We start from the raw sequence: 22,262 nt of genomic DNA on the forward strand, positions 1-22,262 counted from the left end.
TATCTCCCATAAAGCTTTTCTTGATCTTCCTTGAGCATAATAATTCATCTTTCCTGTACTTTGTATGTTAAACTTAGCATAAATGTGTTATAAATATTTGTTTACAGTTCTGTTTCACCTTATTTCCCCTAAAAGGTGGAGACCCTTCAAGGGTATGGCCCTTCAGGGTATGATCTTAGTCATCTTTGGTGAGACACTATTGCATTGTGTCTTCACAACATGTACTCCAGAGTCACCCTCCAAATGTGTTAATAGCTAGTGTGTTAATAGCTGTGTGACCTGTAGCAAATTATTTAACATCTCTGTGCCTCAATTCCATTATCTATGATATATGTGGTGTGTGATGATAATAGTGGCTACTTCATAGAAGAGTAAACACTTGTAAAGTGTAGACGACGGTGCCTGCATCATAGATACGATCTAGTGTTTGTTGGACATGAAGTGGTGTGGTAATAGGAATATTGTTGGTGTAGTACCTGGCCCTTAATGGTCATTTTTTTTTTTCTTAATGGTCATTTGAATGTGAAAATTCAACAATTTGGGACTAATACAATCTCAACCATTTTGTTTTATTTTATTAAAGATTTATTTATTTATTTATTCATGAGAGACACACACACACACACAGAGGCAGAGACACAGGCAGAGGGAGAAGCAGGCTCCATGCGGGGAGCCCAATGTGGGACTTGATCCCATGAACCCGGATCACAACCTGAGCCAAAGGCAGGTGCTCAACCACTGAGCCACCCAGGCATCCCCAATCCCTATCATTTTAAACTCTGTAAGCATGTACAGAATGTAGTCATGATCAGGCCTTAGGAAAACTATGGAATAGAAGTGGACAGAATTAAGTGTATATAGCTTTGTTTTATAAAACAAATCTATAGACTTTTCACAAAAGCACTATGTAATCTTAGTTTCTTTTCATGTGGTGTGGTGAAGGAGAAAACCAAAAGATGAAGATTTCCAAAGCAGGTGAGAATTTTTATGTGTAGTGCTGAATAGTATAAGCAAGTGGGTAGTGAGGATGAGTCCCAGAATGCATTTGCTTGGCATGAAAGATACAAGATTTGCCCATTCATCTTGTTTTTACAGCTTATAAAAAGGTATCAGTTGATCTTTTAGACCTCAGATTTTTTTTTTTAAGATTTTATTTATTTATTCATGAGAGACACAGAGAGGTAGAGAGGCAGAGACATAGGCAGAGGGAGAAGCAGGCTCCCTGCGGGGATCCCCATGGGGGACTGGATCCTGGAACTCCAGGATCACACCCAGAGCCCAAGTCAGACGCTTAACCACTGAGCCACCTAGGTGTCCCTCTTAGACCTCAAATTAACTCATAGTGGGTACATACTCGTGGAGTCAGCAAGTATTTGAGCATCTACTGCACTGTATAGATGCTTAACTATATAACAGAGATTGTGCTAGGGGCTGGGGATAGGATGCTAAATAAGACTGTACTTGTCCTAAAAGAGCTTTTATTCTTATGGGAGAGGCCATTCATTGCAAGTGTAAGAGATGCAGATAAGGAGCTGAAGTATAAATGGGGTTGAGGCGGATGGATAACCAGAGTCCATAAGGTAAACGTGTAAGCTGAGGCTTCAAGGATGGCAGGGAGGCAGAAATACTTGAAGAATATACCACCCTAAGCCATGTTCTGTGTGTGAGCCATTAAAGTGTGTGTGTCCTGTGTGGCTCTAGAGCCTGGTGAATGAGGGCTGGGGTGGATAGGATGTTATAAAGAGGACTGCAGGTGTCAGATCAAGCTGAGTCTTGCAGCCGTGATGTGAGGATTTTAATTTTATTAACCACAGTGAGAAGCCATTGAGTGGTTTTAAACTGTGACTTAATCCAATTTGTGTTTTGAAATCACTTTTGCCACTACATAAGCTTTTCTTCTTCTCTAGTCATGTGTAAAGAAAATAGATTTAATATATAAAATACAGAAACAGATTTCTTAGCCTGAAATACTGATGTGTTTGAGTCATTTGCCAGAAAGAGTTCTTGCCTTTAGAATCCACTCTAAGAATCAATTTACATCTTAGATGTCAGAAATCCGAGTTACAAAAATAAAATTTATATATATGAATGTTCAATTAATGTCAGAGGATAGTCTTATTAAAGCATTAAGTCTTAAATCTTTCTTTTGCCTGCTAGAATCAGATTACCATCACTCACTGTTATGATCTGAAAAATAATAGTCTGAATGTTGATTTACTGTGCACACAATGTTCACAGGAATGTGGCTTTTCCCATATGTTCCATTTAAAAAAGAAATGGTTTTTTGTGGGTTTTGCTACGTTAAAAGCATCTAATGGGGTATTTCTTTTAAAATGCTTTGTCTGTAATACAGGAAATTCTTTCTTGTAATTCTAATCAGGAGCAGCATTTTGCATTTGAGTGAGTTCATTCAGTCAATATCTGAATGTCTACCATGTGCCAGGTACAGTTCTAGGATCTTGGGATATATTGTGAACTAAACAAAGATTCCTGTCTGTGAAGAGCTTATTCCCAGTGGGAGGAGAGAGATGACAAATAATAAATATAAATACTGTATTTATACTAATGATAAATATAATTAGTATGTTAGAGGTGTGGGCTTTGAAATAAAAAGTAAAGCAGTTAGGGGAGCCTGGTGGCTCAGTCGGTTGAGCAGACGGTTCTTGGTTTTGGCTCAGGTTGTGATCGCAGGGTTATGGGATTGAGCCCTGCATCAGGCTCTGTGCTCAGTGCAGAGTCTGCTTGCGATTCTTTCATTCTCCTCTGCCTCTCCCCCTGCTTGTGCACTTGCTATGAATGAATGATTGAATGAATGAATGATGTATCTGTCTTTAAAAAGTAGAGCAGTTAATGCATTAAGTGGAGAGGTTGCAGATTTTAGTAGGGTGGTTGGGGTAGCATGATTGAGAAAATATGATTTGAGCAAAAACTTGAACCTTGGGAAGAGAATAGCAGATAGAAGAACCAAGCAACACAAAGAAAAGCTCCTAGGCCAGAGTATACCAGGCCTATTTGAGTACCAGGAAGGAGGCTAGTGTGTCCAGAGGGAGGGACAGAGTTTCTTGGCTTTCTAGGTACGAGTTTCTCAATTTCAAAAAAGTTCATAAGCCAAAATACATGAAAAATAGGGCAAGAATTTCCATCCTGTGAATGTTCTGTAGATGGTAATCGATGAACACCTAGACTCATGTCTTGAATTAGGTAATTCCAAAGTAACACAAAATTTAAGTTTATTTCATAGAGCAGCTAAACATTCAAAAATCTTTTTTCTATGAATAAGAAATTATGTTGGAGCACGTGCTCTTGAGACCTAGCATTTAGTAAAACTGAAATTTTACCATTCCAGTTTACAGATCTCCAGGTTGAAAGCCAAAAAACCTTTGTTTTATAGGAAAAGATGGCAAGGGTGCCAAATGTACTGGTCTCTAAGAGGAGCAGTGATAGTGTTGAGGATTGGACTTGGTCAGGGGGAAACTGCCCTTTACGAGCAGGTTTGGTTTACTTCCCTTCCTTATTTCTTTCAAGCTCAGTAGTTCGAAGTCTTCAACATTTTTAATTAGGTAGTCTGATTTTCTAGGGTTTTTGTTTTTTGTGGTTTGTTTTTGGTTTTTGTTTGGCTCTGTGAAGTTTTCCTTGTGTTTCTTAAGTTTCCAGTCTAAACACCACACTATATTCATAAAGTCCTAATCAATGACAGTCTAGGAGAGTGTTGCATATCAGATGTATTACATTGGTGTATGATTCAGTGTCCTTTGTTTCAGATGCACAGAGTACTTTATAAAGAACCGATTTATCCAGTGTGATCCCTGGAGTTATTCCAGCCATACTTGCCATAATCTTTTCCTATGTTTCTGAATTTTATTTTTCATAGAGTATCTTTTTATAGTTTCTTAAACTTCTTTCTCATTGATTTCTTTCCCAGTTTGTCGTGGTTGTTTTTTACATTTGAGTCCTATCTGTGAATTGCTGTTCATTGTTTCTAGCCTAGTTTTCCACGAGATTGAAGTTCCTTAAGTAAGACCACTAAAGAAAATGCTTAGAAGCATGGGTCTTTGAGTTTCTGAAGCAGGACATTCTGCAGTTGAACTTTGAATAATACAGTTTTGAACTGCATGGGTTGACTTATATGCAGTTTTTTTTTCAGCATGTAAGTATACTCTTTAATCCTCATCCCCTATTTTACCTCCTCCCACCAGCTCCCCTCTGCATGCCATCAGTTAGTTCTCTATAGTTAAGAGTCTGTTGGGGTGGGGCACCTGGGTGACTCATTCAGTTAAGTGTCTGCCAGCGTCCTGAGATCTAGCCCCACATTGGGCTCCTTGCTCAGCAGGGAGTCTGCTTCTCCCTTCCCCTCTGGCTGCCACCACCCCTGCTTGTGCTCTTTCTCTCTCTGTCAAATAAATAAAATCTTTAAAAAAAATATGTAAGAATCTTGTGGGGTGCCTGCCTGGTTGGCTCAGTTGGTTAAGCATCTGGCTTTTGATCTCAGCTCAGGTCTTAATCTCAGGGTTGTAAGTTCAAGCCCCCAGCTGGACTCCACATTGGGCATGAAGCTTACTTAAAAAAAAAAAAAAAAAAAAAAAGTTTGCCTCTTGGTTTGTCTCCCTCCCCCCCTTGCTTCTTTGTTTTGTTTTGTTTTTTATTTTTTTATTTTTATTTTTTTAAATTTATTTATGATAGGCACACAGTGAGAGAGAGAGAGGGGCAGAGACATAGGCAGAGGGAGAAGCAGGCTCCATGCACCGGGAGCCCGACGTGGGATTCGATCCCGGGTCTCCAGGATCGCGCCCTGGGCCAAAGGCAGGCGCTAAACCGCTGCGCCACCCAGGGATCCCCCTGTTTTGTTTTTTAAATTCCACATACAGGGACACCTGGGTGGCTCAGTGGTTGAGCACCTGCCTGCCTTTGACTCAGATTGTGATCCTGGGATCGAGTCCCACATCAGGCTCCCTCTGCCTATGTCTCTGCCTCTCTCTGAATAAATAAATAAAATTAAAAAAAAATAAATGTAGTTTCTCTTGTGATTTTCTTAACATTTTATTTTCTTTCGCTTTTATTAAAAGAATATAGTACATAATATATATAACATAGAAGATATGTGTTAACTGTGTTACTAGTAAGGCTTATGGTCAATAGTAATTTGGGGGGGAGTCAAAAGTTATATGTGAATTTTTGACCTCATGGAGGGGGTTGGTGCCCCTAACTCCCATGTTGTTCAAGGGTCAACTGTACTTTCTTCTCTGAAAAAATTGCAGGGCTTTTCCTCTTCTTCCAGATAGGACTACATGTGAATCACCCCAAAATTTAGTAGTTTACCTTCTTTTTTTTTTTTTTTACCTTCTTTTAAAGGAAATACTGTCACACCTTTAAGCCTCTAGTTCCATTCTTTTTTTTTTTTTTTTTTTCTTTTTAAGATTTATTTATTAGAGAAAGAGCTCAAGCAAGAGAGTGGTTGGGAGGTGCAGAGGTAGAGAGAGAATCCCAGGAGGACTCTCCGTGGAGTGCAGAGCCCAGTGCAAGGCTCAATCCCATGACCCCAAGAACACTACTTGAGCTGAAATCAGGAGTCAGACATTTAACTGACTGAGCCATGCAGGCACCCCTCCATTGCCATTCTCTAAGTGGGAAGTTTAAGAACCTTACGTTTAGTAGACATTATAGCTGTTATAGGACAAGATTAAAAGAAATTGAATACACTCAAAGCAAGTTTGTTATGTCACTCATTGGGTATTCTGATAACTGAGTTTTTTGTGTTTTTTTCTTAAGATTTTATTTATTTATTAATGAAAGACAGAGAGAGGCAGAGACATAGGCAGAGGGAGAAGCAGGCTCCCTATAGGGAGCCTGATGCAGGACTCTGACCTGAGCCAAAGATAGATGCCACCCAGGTGTCCCTGATAACTGAGTTTTAAGCATAATGAAGAACCTAAGATGGTGTCTATTGCCTTATTTTTTTATCTGTTATATCTGTTTAAGATAACTATGTACCTGAACATGAACTTGAAAGTAATGGATAAATTGGACTTGAGTGATTTCTTTTTATCTTAATGTTGAAGAACATTTTTTTTTTCCTTTTAGTTAACTCTAAGAATAGTTGTAAAACAAATTTACTTTGTAATTTATATTCTGTCCTGGTTTTGCTGTTTAATGTTGGATTCCATGACCACAGTGTCTGGACCTCTGAGGTGTTTCACCTCAGATTGACGGTGAATTCACTTAATCACTGTTAACATTCAGGTACACTTAGGGTCTTTAATCATAACATTTGCCAAGCTTTATGCTGTCAAAATACAACTTTTTCAAAATTGTCAAACTCAGTACTGTTTGAGTCAGAAATCGTCAAGAAAGTGAAAAGGGGTGGAAACTAGGATATTCTTAATAACATTTTTATTTTTGTTATGGCAGAAAAGTCTGCCCTTCTTTAAGCCTTGTCAAATTTTAATTTATAGATTCTCCATAGTGATGAGATCTTTTGGGATTGCCCAAACTTGGATGAATCTGCATTTGTATGTAGCAGTATTGTGTGTACTCCTTTGGCATGAAAAGTAAGCCCTTGACAGTATTGCCATACATAACCCACACTGTCTTCCGAGGAGGGATTTAGTTTTCAAGGACTCCCTAGATCATAAAATCATGTCCTTGAAGATGTATTTAATCTCATTTTCAATGAATACCCTGTGTCATTTGGGATGAAATTGTATGATTATACTACTTGATACATGGAAGATATTAAAAGTGTCCCTCCAAAAAAGAAAAAAAAAAAGAAAAAAAAGTGTCCCTCCTTAGCAGCATGTGTCCTTGTTTTCAGGGTATACCTTTCTCAGAAGCTTCACAGGAGGGAAAGCAGGGACAAAGAAAGGAAGTTATCATTCTTTGCATGGTAACATCATCTTTAGTCACCAACTTCTAATTCAAATGAAATCATAATGTGGATGTATTGCTATTCCTTCTTTTTTTTTTTTTTTTAAGATTTTATTTATTTGATAGACTGAGACAGAGCCATAGACAGAGAAGCAGCCTTCCTTTGGAGCATGATATGGGACTCAATCCCAGGACTCTGGGATCACACTCTGAGCCGAAGGCAGACACTCAACCACCCAGGCATCCTGCTTTTCCTTCTTAAATCAGTTTTGTTCCTACACATTATGTGTTACTTTGGTTTTATAATTGGAAATAACTGCTATAAACAACATCTGAGCTCTTTAGCCCAAAATACTGATGTGGTTGATCTTAGGACTTGAATTAAAATACTTTCTAGAATCTGGGGTAAACTTCTCATTCTTTAAAGTCTTTCAGAAACCTACCTCTGATGAGGTCATTCGTATACTTCTTGTATATGCATCAGTGTTTGCTAATAAAATATCAAGAGTAGTATCAATGTGGCATTTTACCAGTGACTACGTTACAGCTGATTTTCAGGAAGTAAGTGTGATGCTGATGTTACCTGACAGAAGATAGAGGATGTCAGGCGCATAAAATTAAGATGTAGAAGAGCAACCTGAGTTAACCAAAGGTAGAGGAAATGCGTCAAGTCTTGGGTACACAGAGGAATCCAGCCCTAGCAACATGTAGATGTAATTCCTGTATATCGGTTTCATTTGTGTGTGTGTGTGTGTGTGTGTGTGTGTAGGAAGAAAATGGAAAATTTGATTTATACACTGATCAGAAAGGATGCAGTCTACATTATAGAACTGAATTCATCAACTATCTGAGTAAAACATTTGGTTTGTTAATTGTCAACAAGTTTGTCGAGTTTGCTTTAGTAGTATTTATGCTGGATATCTCTTCCTTTCTCTCTCCCCCATAGCTGCTGGAAACCAGATGTGTTGGAATTAGTCCAAAAGCCACAACTAGAGGGATTTTTGGTTTCTTCCAAGTCAGAGGATGACTCTCTTTTTTTTCTTTAAAAAATGAAGTTAACCCTTTGATGTGTTTATGCCAGAGAAATACGCCAGTCTTTATTCTAGTCACAGTCTCCCCCCCGACCCCATGTTGGGTACATTATGATACCATTTTGGATTTTTTTTTTAAGATTTTATTTTATTTATTTATTTATTTGTTTATTTATTTATTTAATTATTTATTTGGGGGAGAGAGAGCAAGAGTGAAAGAGAGCACAAGCAAGGGGGGGTGCAGAGGGAGACAGATGCAGACTCCCCGCTGAGGAGGGAGCACAATCCTGGGCTTGATCCCAGGACCTTGAGATCATGACCTGAGCCACAGGCAGATGCTTAACTGACTGAGCCACCCCATTATTTATTTATTTTTAATAGAATAGAGGAAAGCTTGCTGTAAATACAACTGATCTTTTAAGTCAAGAAAGGCCTCCTCAAGCTAGTCATTTGTAGATTTTTTATTTCCAAGCAAAAATGCCATCATCAGAACTTTTCTCCTTTTGATTTATTCCATCTACCCATATCCAAAACGTATTATCCTGAGTTCCTTGTGGCCTGCAGTTGTTTGAGCTGAACACCACATACTGGAAGCACAGGGTGACCTCACTCTTGATACTTGAGTGGGAAAAGGAATTCGATTTTGCTATCATTGCAGCACCAAGATGCCAGGAAAGCAAGAGCTACAGCGATTTGTTAATGTTTTCAGAGGCATAAGTTCTCTGGTTTATGTGGATTTAATTTCAGTCCTATAACCACCCCCTTCCCGCTTGTCCTTTTTTCGTGTTTCTTAATGGATTTTTCCCAGAATGCTTGCCTTGATTTTTTTCCCTTTCATTCACCAGATGGAAGCATTCTATTTCCTGCCAGGCTGACAAGTTTCAAAGTATAAGTGTCCTATCTTATATGCAGACTTGGGCCTTACAAAATTTAATGAGGCTGCTCTTACTTTTCTCAGAACTTACCAAATATCTGACTTTTATTGTGCTGAATTCTCTTGGTCTTGAGGGATTTTTTTTTTTTTTTTTTTTTGGTTACTTTAGCAGTAATTGTAGTAACAAAGATACTGCCACATAATTGTCTTTGTCTTCTTGTGGCAGAAAAGTTTTTCCTACCTCTGCTATTCCCACAGAGCAAGTCCCACGGAAATGAAAACCTTGAATAGTGATCACATGAAGAAATTAACGTGTGAACTAGTTGATGCTTGTTGGGAATTCTTTGTAAGATTTTCACAATCGGTGTGGAAATTTTTTATAAGTAACTGCATGTTGTTTAGGGTAAACACTAAAGTGGATTTTTTTTTTCTGAAACAGTACTCTAGAAGAAATAAGATACGGTTTATGCTTTGATGCCACCGGGGTGTATATATAAGATTGTAGCATATGAGGCATCCATTAGCCTGAAGGAAAGATGTTATCCTGTTACAAAACAGGATGTGTATATAATCAAATATAATGTGGTGATACTGAATTTCTTATTCAGTCCCTAAATAAGAGGACTCAAAACATTGCCGTAACAACTTGTTGAGAGTTGTTGGCCATATTTAATTCTCTCAAGTTATGTAGAATGAACAGACCTTCAGAATAGTTGACTCTGTAAAAAAAAAAAAAAAAAGAAGAAGAAGAAGCTTATTAGTTAGTATTCAGGTGTAGACATTAAGAATTTACCATCTGTTAGAATCCAGCAAAAGTGGTCTGGCATATTTTCCAGGAGTGATAGGATCGGTCTAGGTAGATTAGTGGTTGGTAGGGGGTATAGAGCAAATAGCACTTGTCGCCAGAAAAAGCTGTTTTATTCAGTTTCTGAATTTAGGTGAGTGCCATGATTACATCAGCAGAGTGCCTGGTCATATAGCAGCTGTTAAGCATTGCACAGAATTATTTCGAGTGCATCTGTCTGGAATGTGGGATCTTTTTTTGATAGTTTTGGCCTACAGATTAAAACAAACAGAAAGGTGAGATGCCAATACTTGGAGAACATTTTTAGGTTGTAATAAATAGAATGGTTCAGACTATGGTCTTGGGAGGCAGACTGCCTTGGTTTGAATTATGGCACCCAGCCTTTTGGTCCTTCAGTTTTCTCATCCCTAACGTAGGGTGTAATGGTATTTCACAAGGTTATAGGGATTACATGAGATAGTATTGTAAATCGGGTTTGGCATGTGGTAAACACTAAGAGTTTGTTAAAATTCTGGTTTAGTAGCTGAACCGAGCATTGAATTCTGAAGATGTCCATCTTCAAAACTTGGTGAACATTAAATTACTTTCCTTTATACTTAAAGATTAATCTTTCTTAATACGGAGTATTTTTTTCATGGGTGGGTGTAATTTGTTCAGATGATGGCTTTATAGAACCATATTTAAGGAAAGAACAGAAGCATGCATGATTTTTATTGCATATTTTTAAAAACTATTCCCAAGCTCAGGGCTTGTCCCATATATGGTAGAAGTCACCACTCTTCTACCACGCCAATCTAGAGCATAAACTAGACTTTAGGAAATGACTTCACATAGATTAAAACTTAATGGAAATATTTTAATATTTTAATGGATTAACTCTTAGCAAACTGGAATGGTGTTGACTGTAATAAATAATGTATAGACTTAAATGAAAGGAGGATGGCAGATGGTATGCCTATGTTAAATATCCTACATTTAACAGAATAACTGGGTTGCAGAAAAATTGTATTTCATTTGGGTGTTTCTTTTTTGCCTCATCATAAGAATTTCCTGAAGGTTCTTGAGATTCTGGCTCAGTAATTTGGGTTTAGAGCCCAAGAGTATATACTGTCTTTTAAGCTAATTAATAGACCTATCTTTAAGAACATGTATGTGTAACTGAAATCTCCATTGGTTATTAAGGCACAACTTACTGAGTTAAGTAATTCACGTGCCTTCTCTGAGCCCCAGCTTTCTCACCAACGGAATCAAAGATTTGACCAGGTAGATGGCCTACTTCCTAACTTTATGATTTTTGAGATTCCTGTTTTCCTAATGATAATGATATCAAAGAATTCCATTATGTGTGGAGCAGTAATTGAGGTAAGGAACTGAACCTTTCTATTTACCAGAAAAATTATTTTCAGCAAACTTTAGAAGATGTTTACATAAAGAAAAAAAATGTCTAATAAAATTGTAAACCTGAATAATCAGTAGTGATTCAGTTATTTCTAAAGATTTATTTATTTAGAGAGAGGGGATGTGTGAGGCAAGGGGCAGAGGGAGAGAACCTCAAGCAGACTCCCTGCTGAGCATAGAGCTGGACTCAGGACTCAGTCCCATGACCCATGAGATCAAGACTCTGAGATCACAACCTGAGCTGAAAACAAGAGTCAGATGCTTAACCAACTGAGCCACCTAGGCAACCCCAGTTATTTTTAAACATTGATGATGAAAGGATAATAAAACACCACGACTCTGGTACTATGTATTGTCTTTTGTTGTATATGTGTGTATGTGTGTATACACACTATTCAAAATATTGCTATTTTTGAATTAATGATCCTTAGAGTTAGCAAGTTCGCTAAAATTTTGAGCAATTAAAACTTCTCATTGGGATTTTCATTCTAATCCATGTAATTCTCTTACTTTTGCTAGTTATCCCATCACCTGAACATAACTGGCCATTTTTCATGGATCTTTGCTTGATAATACCTTTCCCATTTATCACAGTGTCTCAGAGTCTACTCTGTTCAGCTAGGGACACATGACTCACTGCCTGTGAGGACACAGTTGTTCAGCAACAAGGAGTATCTAACAATCAGCAAATTAGTATTGATTGTTCTGTTCTTGACTAAGTGATTTCTTTAGCTGATAGTAAATGGTAATTGGGGGCTATTAGCACACTTATCCACGGATTGTTTTTATCCTCTAGGTCTTCCCAAGCCTGTATCAAGGGAGAATAGCAGGTGTCTCTTAGGCCTCACAAAGTGATAGCCAGTAATTGACATGAATTGACCTTGATTTTTGTTTTGTTTTGAGGAGAGGTGTTAGGGGGTAGGAAGAGCCTTCAGGAACAGAAACCGGATGACAGTATGGAGCACCAAAGTCATAATTTCAAGGTTAATGTCTTTGAGATGAATTTAATTCTTTAAGTTCGGCATGCTCATTAATTAATGAATCTCTGTTGAGCAGGGAATACCTCTAGAACACCTTTAGGGTATACACCTCGTGAAAACTGTTTAATGTGTGTGCTATTTTGAATGGTATATATTACAGATCTAATTGTGGTCTGTGGTGTTTAATCTATTTTAGAAACTGGATGGCTTCTACAGGGAGCCAGGCCTCTGATATAGACAAGATTCTTGGATTCTTCAGTGATGGCGCACCCCCCACCAAAAAGCCCAGGTAAACAAGGGAAGGGAATCCGAGAACATTTAGTAAATTACCATTAATGGTAGATGACAAAAAATAACAAACTTGCCCTACATCCCAGTTGTTTTTACAAATTAATATTGACCTTCATATAAAAATTGTTTTTATTTTGGATTTAATTTTTATTTTTATCAGGATCATAAATGTACATAATTTAAAAGTCAGTACTTCAAAGCTTATAATGCCTTGTCCCTCTCTGGAGATAATCACTTTCAACTTTTTTATCTGTTTCTTCTAATACCTGCATTCATATTTTAAATGCTGTGCATATACTGCTATTCTTTAGTTTTTTGGTTTTATCTATTTTCCAGTTAAGGAAGATTAGGATTAGGCTTGCTCTCCTGAAACCTCTCCCTACATACTGCCGCCACCACGTACACAGCAAATACTCTTCCCCCATGTGTTTTATATCCCAATTTTTGGTTGTCAGTTATTTAGTAGTTACATATATGACTGTATGAATTGTATTTATAGCAGAGCCTAACAGTGTCTTGATTATACTTTTTTGTCCATTTTTCCCTCCAAGTTATTAAAGATTATCTCTTTCCTTTTTTGTTGTTTTTTTGTTTTTTGTTTGCTTTGTTTTGTGTGTACCTGTCAGTTTCTTCACACTCTGGAACAGAAGAGTACCTCTCTTAGATATCTAACACCCATCAGTAATTTACTAGTTGACTTCTTTGATGGACTTTTCCTTCCGGAGTGTCCTCCCCTGGACTCCTGTTCTCCAGGCCTGCTACATTGCTGAGAGTTGCCGCTTTCCTTTCCCATGACCCCAAACATTCCTTGTACATGTCTCCTGTGTTGGATCCTCTCTTTCCTGGATGCTGTCTTGTCCTTTTTTGGTGTGGTCCTTCGTTTTGCTGAAAAACACTCTCAGTATGCTTCCTTAGTAAGGATTCACCAGAGAAGTGTTTTTGGAGACATTTGAAAATGTCCTTATATCTGTCCATTTATTTGATGATTTGGCTGAGTGTAGAATTGGGATAGGAAATCATTGTCCTTAGAGTTAGGAAATTATTGCTCATTCTCTGCTAGCAGCTAAGTGTTGCTGCCAGAATAGTGACTCTTCTGATTCCAAATCTTTTGTGTTATATGACCTTTGCTTTTCTCATTGGAAGCTCATAAGAATAGTTATTTTATTCTTAGCAACCTAAAAATCTCACAGTTGGTATACCTTCGTATGAGTCTAGATTATCAGTCTAGATATCAGCCACCCTTCCAGGCTGGCTACTGATAATTCACTTTGGAAAATTTTTTTCTTATTTGATAATTTCCTTTATACTTTTTCTATATTGTGCCTTTGTAGAACTCTTGGTATTCAGATGTTGGACCTTCTGCAGTAAGACTCTAGTTTTTTTTTTTTTTTGAGAGACAGAGTGTGTATGAGAGCACAAGGGGTTGGGGGGTGAGAGAGAGAGGGAGAGAGAGTGTTAAGCAGGCTCTATACCCAGCACATAGCCCAGTGCGGGGCTTGATCTGATGACCTTGAGATCATGACCTGATCCGAAATCAAAAGTCCAGTGCTTAACTGAGCCACCCAGGTGCCCCAAGACTCCAGTTTTCTTATATTTTTCTATTGCTTTTGTTTTTATCCTTCTACTTTGTCAAAGACTTTTTGTTTTCTTCCAATCTAACATTTTTTATTATGTTCTTAATTTCCAAGAAATCTTTCTGTTTGCCCATCCGTTTTTTTTATAGCATTCTGTTCATGTTTCACAGGTGCCTCTTTTTTAAAAATCTGTACGAGAGACCATTTTCTTTTCCGTTTTGCTTTTCCGTATTGTCGCTTGTTTCCTGCAGGTTCCTTTCTATCTGCTAGTTTGTTTAAGTGTATCTCTCACATTGGAGGCTTTGTTCAAATGTAAGGTGACCTTTCTTTGCTCATATTTAAGAGACTAAAGAGACAAGTTGGAAAATCTGTATATGCATCAAGGACTTGGTCACTGATGGGCTTCACCGTGGGTGTCAAGTATGGGCCAGATTCTGTAGCTGAGGAGTCCCCACCTATCAGAATTTGTGGGTCTTTTCTCTCATGCTGGCCATTTTCCCCAAAAGAAGATGATGAGGAGTAAGCTACAGGTATAAGGTTGACTGCCAAGATCTGAGAGTCTTCCTCTGGGAAAAGGAGGCAGGGGAGAGTCTTAATATTTTCACATACTTGGGATCCCTGGGTGGCGCAGTGGTTTAGTGCCTGCCTTTGGCCCAGGGTGCGATCCTAGAGACCCAGGATCAAATCCCACATCAGGCTCCCGGTGCATGGAGCCTGCTTCTCCCTCTACCTGTGTCTCTGCCTCTCTCTCTCTCTCACTGTGTGCCTATCATAAATAAATAAAAATTAAAAAAAAAATTAAAAAAAAATATATTTTCACATACTGGCTTTCATTTACCTGCGTTTCCCAAGCTGTGCACAGTGTTCTCAAATACAGAACCCTGTGGTTCAACCTCTCTGGAAAGCAAGCCTCCAGTCTAGAGTTCTAACTGCTTCTTATACGGCCATGCAACAATTTTGTGTTTTGGCCCCACCTGCCCTTCCACCTTCAGATATATTAGAACATTCCCAAAGTTCTATAAAGGGAATCAGCTCTTACTCTACAACTCCTAAAATTCTGTTGACCTGTGCTGTCTGCTGTCATCCTTTCCTGTTCTGATTTTTATGAATTTATGCCTTCTAAAAAATTACTTAGTGGTTTTAGGAAGAATCAGAAGTGAAACACAACTGTTATTTTTTTCCTTTTTAACTGGAAATTTTAAATTAGGCACATTACATTACACCTTAAGCCTATAAAGGATGAGGCAAAAATGTCAAATAATACAGCACAGTCAAGTGAAAAGTAAAAACCATTATTCTCGGGGATCCCTGGGTGGCGCAGTGGTTTGGCGCCTGCCTTTGGCCCAGGGCGCAATCCTGGAGACCCGGGATCGAATCCCACATCGGGCTTCCGGTGCATGGAGCCTGCTTCTCCCTCTGTCTCTCTCTCTTTCTCTCTCTGTGACTATCATAAATAAATAAAAATTAAAAAAAAAAAAAAGATTTTATTTATAAAAAAAAAAAAAAAAACCATTATTCTCTTCAATCCCCAGAGTTAGCCACTATTTACAGTTCTTTTGAATCCTTTTAGAAATTTTCTGTGAGTATATATTTCTGTGTGTGTTTCAATATCTTGATTGCCTTGAACTGAAACTCTTTTTCATCATTTGCTTCTAATATCTATTATTAGTCTTTTCCAGTAGACTAAACTTTTGAGATAGGAACTTCATTTTATTCATAGAAACATCCTTAGTGCCTACCACAGTGTCTGGTACTTTTATAAGTTTTTCATATTTGTCAAATGACTGAAGGCAGGAGTTGGAAATAGGGAAGGCAGTTCTAAAGTTTGTTTCCCCAAAACAGGTTTTCCAAGGCTTAAAGTATGGCTTCTTATGTTATGCCAAAATCCAAATCCTTTTTCTCTGATTTTGACAAAAAAATGAGAAAGGCAGTATCTGAGAAAACACCTGCTATTAGCAAAAATTAAAGTGAGTAAACATATGTCAAGCAGATTTTAACATGTTTCCAGATTGAGGTGGGGGGCGGGGGGAGGATGAAGAACTGAAACACAGAACTTGTGCCAAGTTCTCCAAGACAGAGCTCTGTGCTTGTCATGGGAAGAAAGGACTATGTTCTGCTTCTGGTCATAGCTGTTGAATAGTTATTTCTTTGTTTATTTAGGTAATGTGAAACACTATGTTTTCAGAATTCTGTTTTTCTCCTTTTTCTTCTTCTTCTTTTTTTTTTTTTTTTTGCCTTAAAGGTATCTAGAACAAAAAGTGAAATATGTTCCTATATTTGATTGTCTCATTCTCAGTTTTAGTCATGTTCAATTTTATCTTATTAGTGTTTGCAAAATTTGGGCTTAGCTTTGGCTTTCTTTCATCTCTTGTTTTATATCTCTCAAAATAGGAACTTTTTTTAAAGATTTTATTTATTTATTCAGGAGAGACACGGGGGTGGGGGTGGGGGGCAGAGACACAGACAGAGGGAGAAGCAGGCTCCATGCAGGGAGCCTGATGTGGGACTTGATCCTGGGTCTCCAGGATCACAGCCTGGGCTGAAGGTGGCGCTAAACCACTGAGCCACCCAGGCTGCCCTCAAAATAGGAACTTAATTTGTATGTATTTCTTTTCTCTCTGGAATCCATGTTTTTTGAAATTTAACATTGGTTTAAAATATAATTTAGTTAGTAGAACTCAGCTGGGCTGCAATTTAATTGGATCTTTTCCTACTATTAGTGGGTTTTCTTAGGTTGAGAGAACTTTGAGGGAGAAAATTGACTTTAAGATTGCCTTTAAGGATTCCTGATACAGGTTTTTCTGCAAGCTCTGGCACAATATTCTGGTCTTCTTTTTTATTTTTTTCTAAGATTTTTATTTATTTATCCATGGGAGACAGAGAGGCAGAGACATAGGCAGAGGGAGAAGCAGGCCCCCTGTGGGGAGCCCGATGTGGGACTTAATCCCAGGACCCCAGGCTCATACCCTGAGCCAAAGGCAGATGCTCAACCACTGAGCCACCCAACCATTCCAATATTCTGGTCATCTTGCTTAAGATACTCAGGAGAGGTCTCAGAAACTGGTACTTGTCCTCTTTGCAATGACGAAAATGGTAGCTGAAATCCATGATTTTCGACAGCCTTTCCATGTCCCTCTTATCTGTTGGATGTTCCTAATCCTCTTCATTTGGTTGACTTTATCAGGAAGCTGCTTCCAAGCTTAAAAACTAAGAAGCCCCGAGAACTTGTTCTGGTGATCGGAACAGGCATTAGTGCTGCGGTTGCACCTCAGGTTCCAGCCCTGAAATCCTGGAAGGGCTTAATTCAGGCCTTACTGGATGCTGCCATTGATTTTGATCTTCTAGAAGATGAGGAGAGCAGAAAGTTTCAGAAATGTCTCCATGAAGACAAGAACCTTGTCCATGTTGCCCATGACCTTATCCAGAAACTCTCACCTGTGAGTATCCTCCTGTGTATCCTGGCATTTGATATTTTCGGGGAAACCATGACACACATGCTGAATGTAGTAAGGTTGTTCATTTTGAGCTTATAGATTTTGGCGGGGTTGCTGGGAGAATCTTAAACAGGCTCCACACACATGGGGCTTGATCTCACGACCCCGAGATCCTGACCCAAACCGAAATCAAGAGTTGGCTTAACTAGTTGAGCCACCCAGGTACCCCTGTGGTTTACTGATTTGCATGCATAACATTTGGTTCTTCTGCAAAAGGTCTGCTTATGGACCCTGTTCAGGGTAATTATCTTGATCCATTTGTGTATATGTGTCTGTCTTTCTGTGTGAGATGATGGTGTTAATGGTGTTGTGGCCTTATATATACCAAAATGAGACCACTGTCCCATTATTTGTGTTTTTGAATTTACTTTTTCTATACTCATTACTATAAAAGTATTGTTCCTTGGCATTCATGTCTTTTTAGGGAACCCCAAAAAGATTGGAGGTAAATCTTATCATTTTTTAAATGAAGCAACACTTTATTTTTTGTTTCTAAAGATTTTATTTATTTATTCATGAGAGACACAGAGAGAGGGAGAGAGGCAGAGACATAGGCAGAGGGAGAAGCAGGCTCCATGCAGGGAGCCGGACATGGGACTCAATCCCAGGACTCCAGGATCACGCCCTGAGCTGAAGGCGGTGCTAAACCGCTGAGCCACCCGGGTGTCCCAACACTGGTTTTTTAATGTTCCTTTTAAAGATGATCACTCAAAATATTTATAAGGAATTTTGTCTTGTTTATCAAACTTAGTTGGATACCAATTCATGAATGATAAGGGCCTTCTTGCATTGTCTTCAGATTGCCTTCAAAAATCAGAGTTCAGGGGATCCCTGGGTGGCTCAGCGGTTTAGCGCCTGCCTTTGGCCCAGGGCGTGATCCTGGAGTTCCGAGATTGAGCCCCGCATCGGGCTCCCAGCCTGGAGCCTGCTTCTCCCTCTGCCTGTGTCTCTCTCTCTCTCTATGTCTATCATGAATAAATAAAATCTTTAAAAAAAAAAATCAGAGTTCATTTAAGATATATTTAAAAATAATACAGTAGCCAGAGCATATTCTAAATCTTAATAAATTGTATATTTTTTGGAAAAAATATAATTTATTATAAAGTAATTACAGTTGGTTCCCACTCCCTCCTTCTAGGCCCTAGGACCTATAGGGAAAAAGTGTCATTAAGAATTAGCCTAAAAGAGAGCCACTTAAAAGTAATTTCCTCTTGGTTCATGATTCATTTCAGAAACTTAGTACCTTTTACTTCCTCTTTTCATTTCTTTGTCCTTAGTTGTGATAAATTGTTACTAATGTAGAATATTGTAAATAATTAGTAGGGTTTTCTTTTTTTTAAGATTTTATTTATTCCTGAGAGAGACAAAGAGAGTGGCAGAGACACAGGCAGAGGGAGAGGCAGACTCCGCACAGCGAGCCCGATGCAAGAATCAATACTGGGACCCCAGGATCATGCCCTGAGCCAAAGGCAGATGCTCAACCACTGAGCCACCAAGGTGTCCCTAATTAGTAGACTTTAAAGAGGTCATGGGACCTCTGTCTCATACCGTATACAAAAATTAACTCAAAATGGTTTAAAGACCTAAATATAAGAGCTGAAACTATAAAACTTGTGGAAGAAAATAGATTTCAGTCTTCATGACTTTGGATCTGGCAGCAGTTTTTAAAAATATGACACCAAAAGCACAACTAGCAAAAGAAACAATAGATCTACTTCACTTTACCAAACGTAAAAGCTGTTAGGTTCAAAGTACACTATAAGGAAAGTGAAAAGACAGTTCCCCCCAAACAGGAGAAAATACTAGCAATTCATATACCTTCTAAGGGTGTAGTATCCAGAAACCATAAAGAACTATTATAAATTAATAATAAAAAGACAGTTCAGTTTTTAAATAGCAAAGGATTTGAATAGACATTGTTCCAAGTAAAGTGGCTAATGAACACATGAAAAGATGCTTCACTTCAGTAGTCACTAGAAAAATGTAAATCAAAACCACCAACTTCACATGCACTTAAATGGCTCGAGTCAAGAAAGTCAGATAGTTCAGTGTTGACAAGGATGTGGAGAAATTAAAACCCTCATACACTCCTAGGATTGTGAAATGGTGCAGACAATGCAGAGCAGGCTGGCAGTTCCTCAATTAAATATAGAGTTACCATCTTACCCAGGAGTTCCATTTCTAGATGTGCCCTAGAGAAATGAAAACATATGTCCACACAGAAACTTACAAACAAATATTGATAGCAGTATTCATAATAGGCATAAGGTGGAAATAAACCAGATGTCCATCAACTATCAAGTGGATAAACAAAACATGGCATATTCATACAATGGAATACTACTTGCCAGTAAAAGGGAATTCAATGCTGATAACGTGCTGTGATATGAAAGACCCTTAGTATAATGGAAGCCAGTCACAAAAGACCACATACTAGATGATTCCATTCATACACAATGTCCAGAAGAGGGAAATCTGTTAGAGACAAAGTACATTAGTAGTTGCCGAGGACTGGAGCACGGATGGAGGGCAGGGTGATATTTAAAGAGTAGGTGGCTTCTTTTTGATATGATGAAATGTTCTAAAATTGACTGTGGTGACAGTTGCAGTATCTGAATCTATAAATAATCATTGAATTTACACTTCAAATAGGTGAATTGTATGTTATGAGAATTATATCTCAGTAGAGCTATTTAAAATAAAAGGATGAAAAACATTTTAATCTAAACCCTAATCAGAAAGTGAAAGTGGCTATATGAATAAATGATGCACTTGAGAACAAAGAGGAAAGAAAACCTTATATGTCTTAAAAAAACACAAAATTGTTGTCACATAATATATCCTCAGAAATATAATAATATATATTATGTAATAATTTCCTCAGAAAGTTAAAAATAGAACTATGCTAAAACCCAGCAATTGCAATACTAGGTATTATCTAAAGGATACAAAAATAGTGATTCAGAGGGGCACATGCACCCCAGTGTTTATAGCAGTAATGTCCAAAATAGCCAAACTACAGAAAGAGCCCAGATGTCCATCGACAGATAAATAGATATATAAATATGTCTTCTTTATCCATTCCATTATATATGTATATATATATATCCATTCCATTACATATGGAATATTAGCCATCAAAACAAATGAAATCTTGCCTTTTGCAACGATGTGAATAGAACTAGAAGGTATTATGCTTTTTATTCATTTGAAAGAGAAAGTGTGCATGCATGCGAGAGAGCACAAGCCAGGGGGGAGGGTCCAAGGGAGAGGAAGGAGCAGACTCCCTAGTGAGCAGAGAAGCCCGATGCAGGGCTTGATCCCAGGACCCCAGGATTATGACCTGAGCCAAAGGGAGCTATGTAACTAACTGAGCCATCCAGGTGCCCCGGAACTTAGAGGGTATTATGCTAAGTGAAGTAAGTCAGAGAGAGACAAATACCATATGATCTCACTCATAGGTAGAATTTAAGAAACAAAACAATCATAGGAGAAGTGAAGGAGGAGTAAAATAAGATAAAAACAGAGAGGGAGGTAAACCCTAAGAGACTCTTAACTAGAGGAAACAAATTGAGGGTTGCTGGAAGGGAGGTGGGTGAAGGGATGAGGTAACTGGGTGATGAGCATTAAGGAGGGCATATGATGTAATGAGCACTGGGTGTTACATGTAACTGATGAATCACTAAGTTCTATCCTTGAAACTAATAAAACACTATATGTTAAGTAAATTGAATTTAAGTAAATTTTTTACTTCTGATTTTGCATGAAAGCTCAACTTTTGTCATTGGCAACCATGGCAGCAGTCCTCACTTGTTTTCCTCAAAATGGCAGGCTCCACTTCATTTATTTTTGCAAAAATGCCTGAGAATGCCCAAATCTGAATAACTATAGTTTGTCTATCATTTGTTCAAATAAAAATAGTGTTTGATGAAAAAAGGTGCATTGTTGAGCTTACAATTCAGTCACACAAGTATTTTGCCTGGAGACAACCATCATATTTCAGTCTGTGGCAGAAGTGCTTTGTGCATATTTTAAAAGGACATATGCTCAAGGGTCAAGATTTACTTAAAGATTTTTAAAGATTTTTTATTTCAAAATTTTATTTTTTTATTTTTAAAGAGTTTATTTATTTATTCATGGGAGACACAGAGAGAGGCAGAGACATAGGCAGAGGGAGAACCAGGCTCCCTGCAGGGTGCCTGATGAGGGACTTGATCCCAGGACCCCAGCATCACGACCTAAGCTGAAGTTAGATGCCTAACCACTGAGCCACCCAGGCACCCAAGGGTCAAGATTTAACATATAATTTTTACTACTTCATTAAGGACATTCTTAAGTGAAACTGGACTTTTTTTTTCTTTCTGTATGTCTTTGGTGGTGAAGAATGCAGTGATTTTGGGCACAGCTTGGTTTCATTGTCTTGATTCACACCAGGTCACCAGCAGTTTTTACCCGCCATTGCTTTTGTACCATCAGTGCACATATCAGCACAGTTTATAAAACAAAAATTACCTTAACATTATTATGAAAACAATTTTACTTTGCAGATTCCTTAAAGAATCTTAGAGATCCACAAGGTCCACAGGCCACATTTTGTAAACGACTTTAATAGAGGATATGTAAGAAAAAAAAAATTACAGGCAAACCAAGGCTTTGAAATACACACACGTTTGGGAAAATTTGAACACTGAGTATTTGATATTAAGGAATTAATATGGGATACCTGGATGGCTCAGTCGGTTAAGCATCTGCCTTCTGCTCATTATATAATCCCAGAGCCTGCTTCCCCCTTCTTCCTTGGCTGGTCCCCCTGCTTGTGCACGCTCTCTCTGTCAAGTAAATAAAGAAAATCTTTTTGAAATAAAAATAAAAGGAACGCCTGGGTGGCTCAGCGGTTTGGCGCCTGCCTTCGCCCCAGGGCGTGATCCTGGAGTCCCAGGGATGGAGTCCCACA

General features: G+C 38.3%; 1 protein-coding gene across 5 annotated transcripts in view; it reads left to right on the forward strand.

Annotated features, from left to right (window-relative positions):
• FAM118B (family with sequence similarity 118 member B) overlaps nucleotides 1–22,262 on the forward strand; it is a 46,724-nt gene that overhangs the window by 9,702 nt on the left and 14,760 nt on the right. For 2 of the 5 annotated variants that reach the window (XM_072822643.1, XM_072822646.1), the window contains exons 2-3: nucleotides 12,146–12,238; nucleotides 16,999–17,251. In XM_072822643.1, coding sequence (XP_072678744.1) covers nucleotides 12,153–12,238; nucleotides 16,999–17,251 — 339 coding nt within the window. In that variant the 5' untranslated portion in view covers nucleotides 12,146–12,152. Of the gene's footprint in view, nucleotides 1–950; nucleotides 976–11,894; nucleotides 11,953–12,145; nucleotides 12,239–16,998; nucleotides 17,252–22,262 lie in introns of those variants that run through there. The other 3 variants (XM_072822644.1, XM_072822641.1, XM_072822642.1) reach the window with 3 other exon arrangements.

Source organism: Canis lupus, chromosome 3 (genome assembly GCF_048164855.1).
Source record: "Canis lupus baileyi chromosome 3, mCanLup2.hap1, whole genome shotgun sequence".
In the NCBI taxonomy this organism is placed as follows: Eukaryota; Metazoa; Chordata; class Mammalia; order Carnivora; family Canidae; genus Canis; species Canis lupus.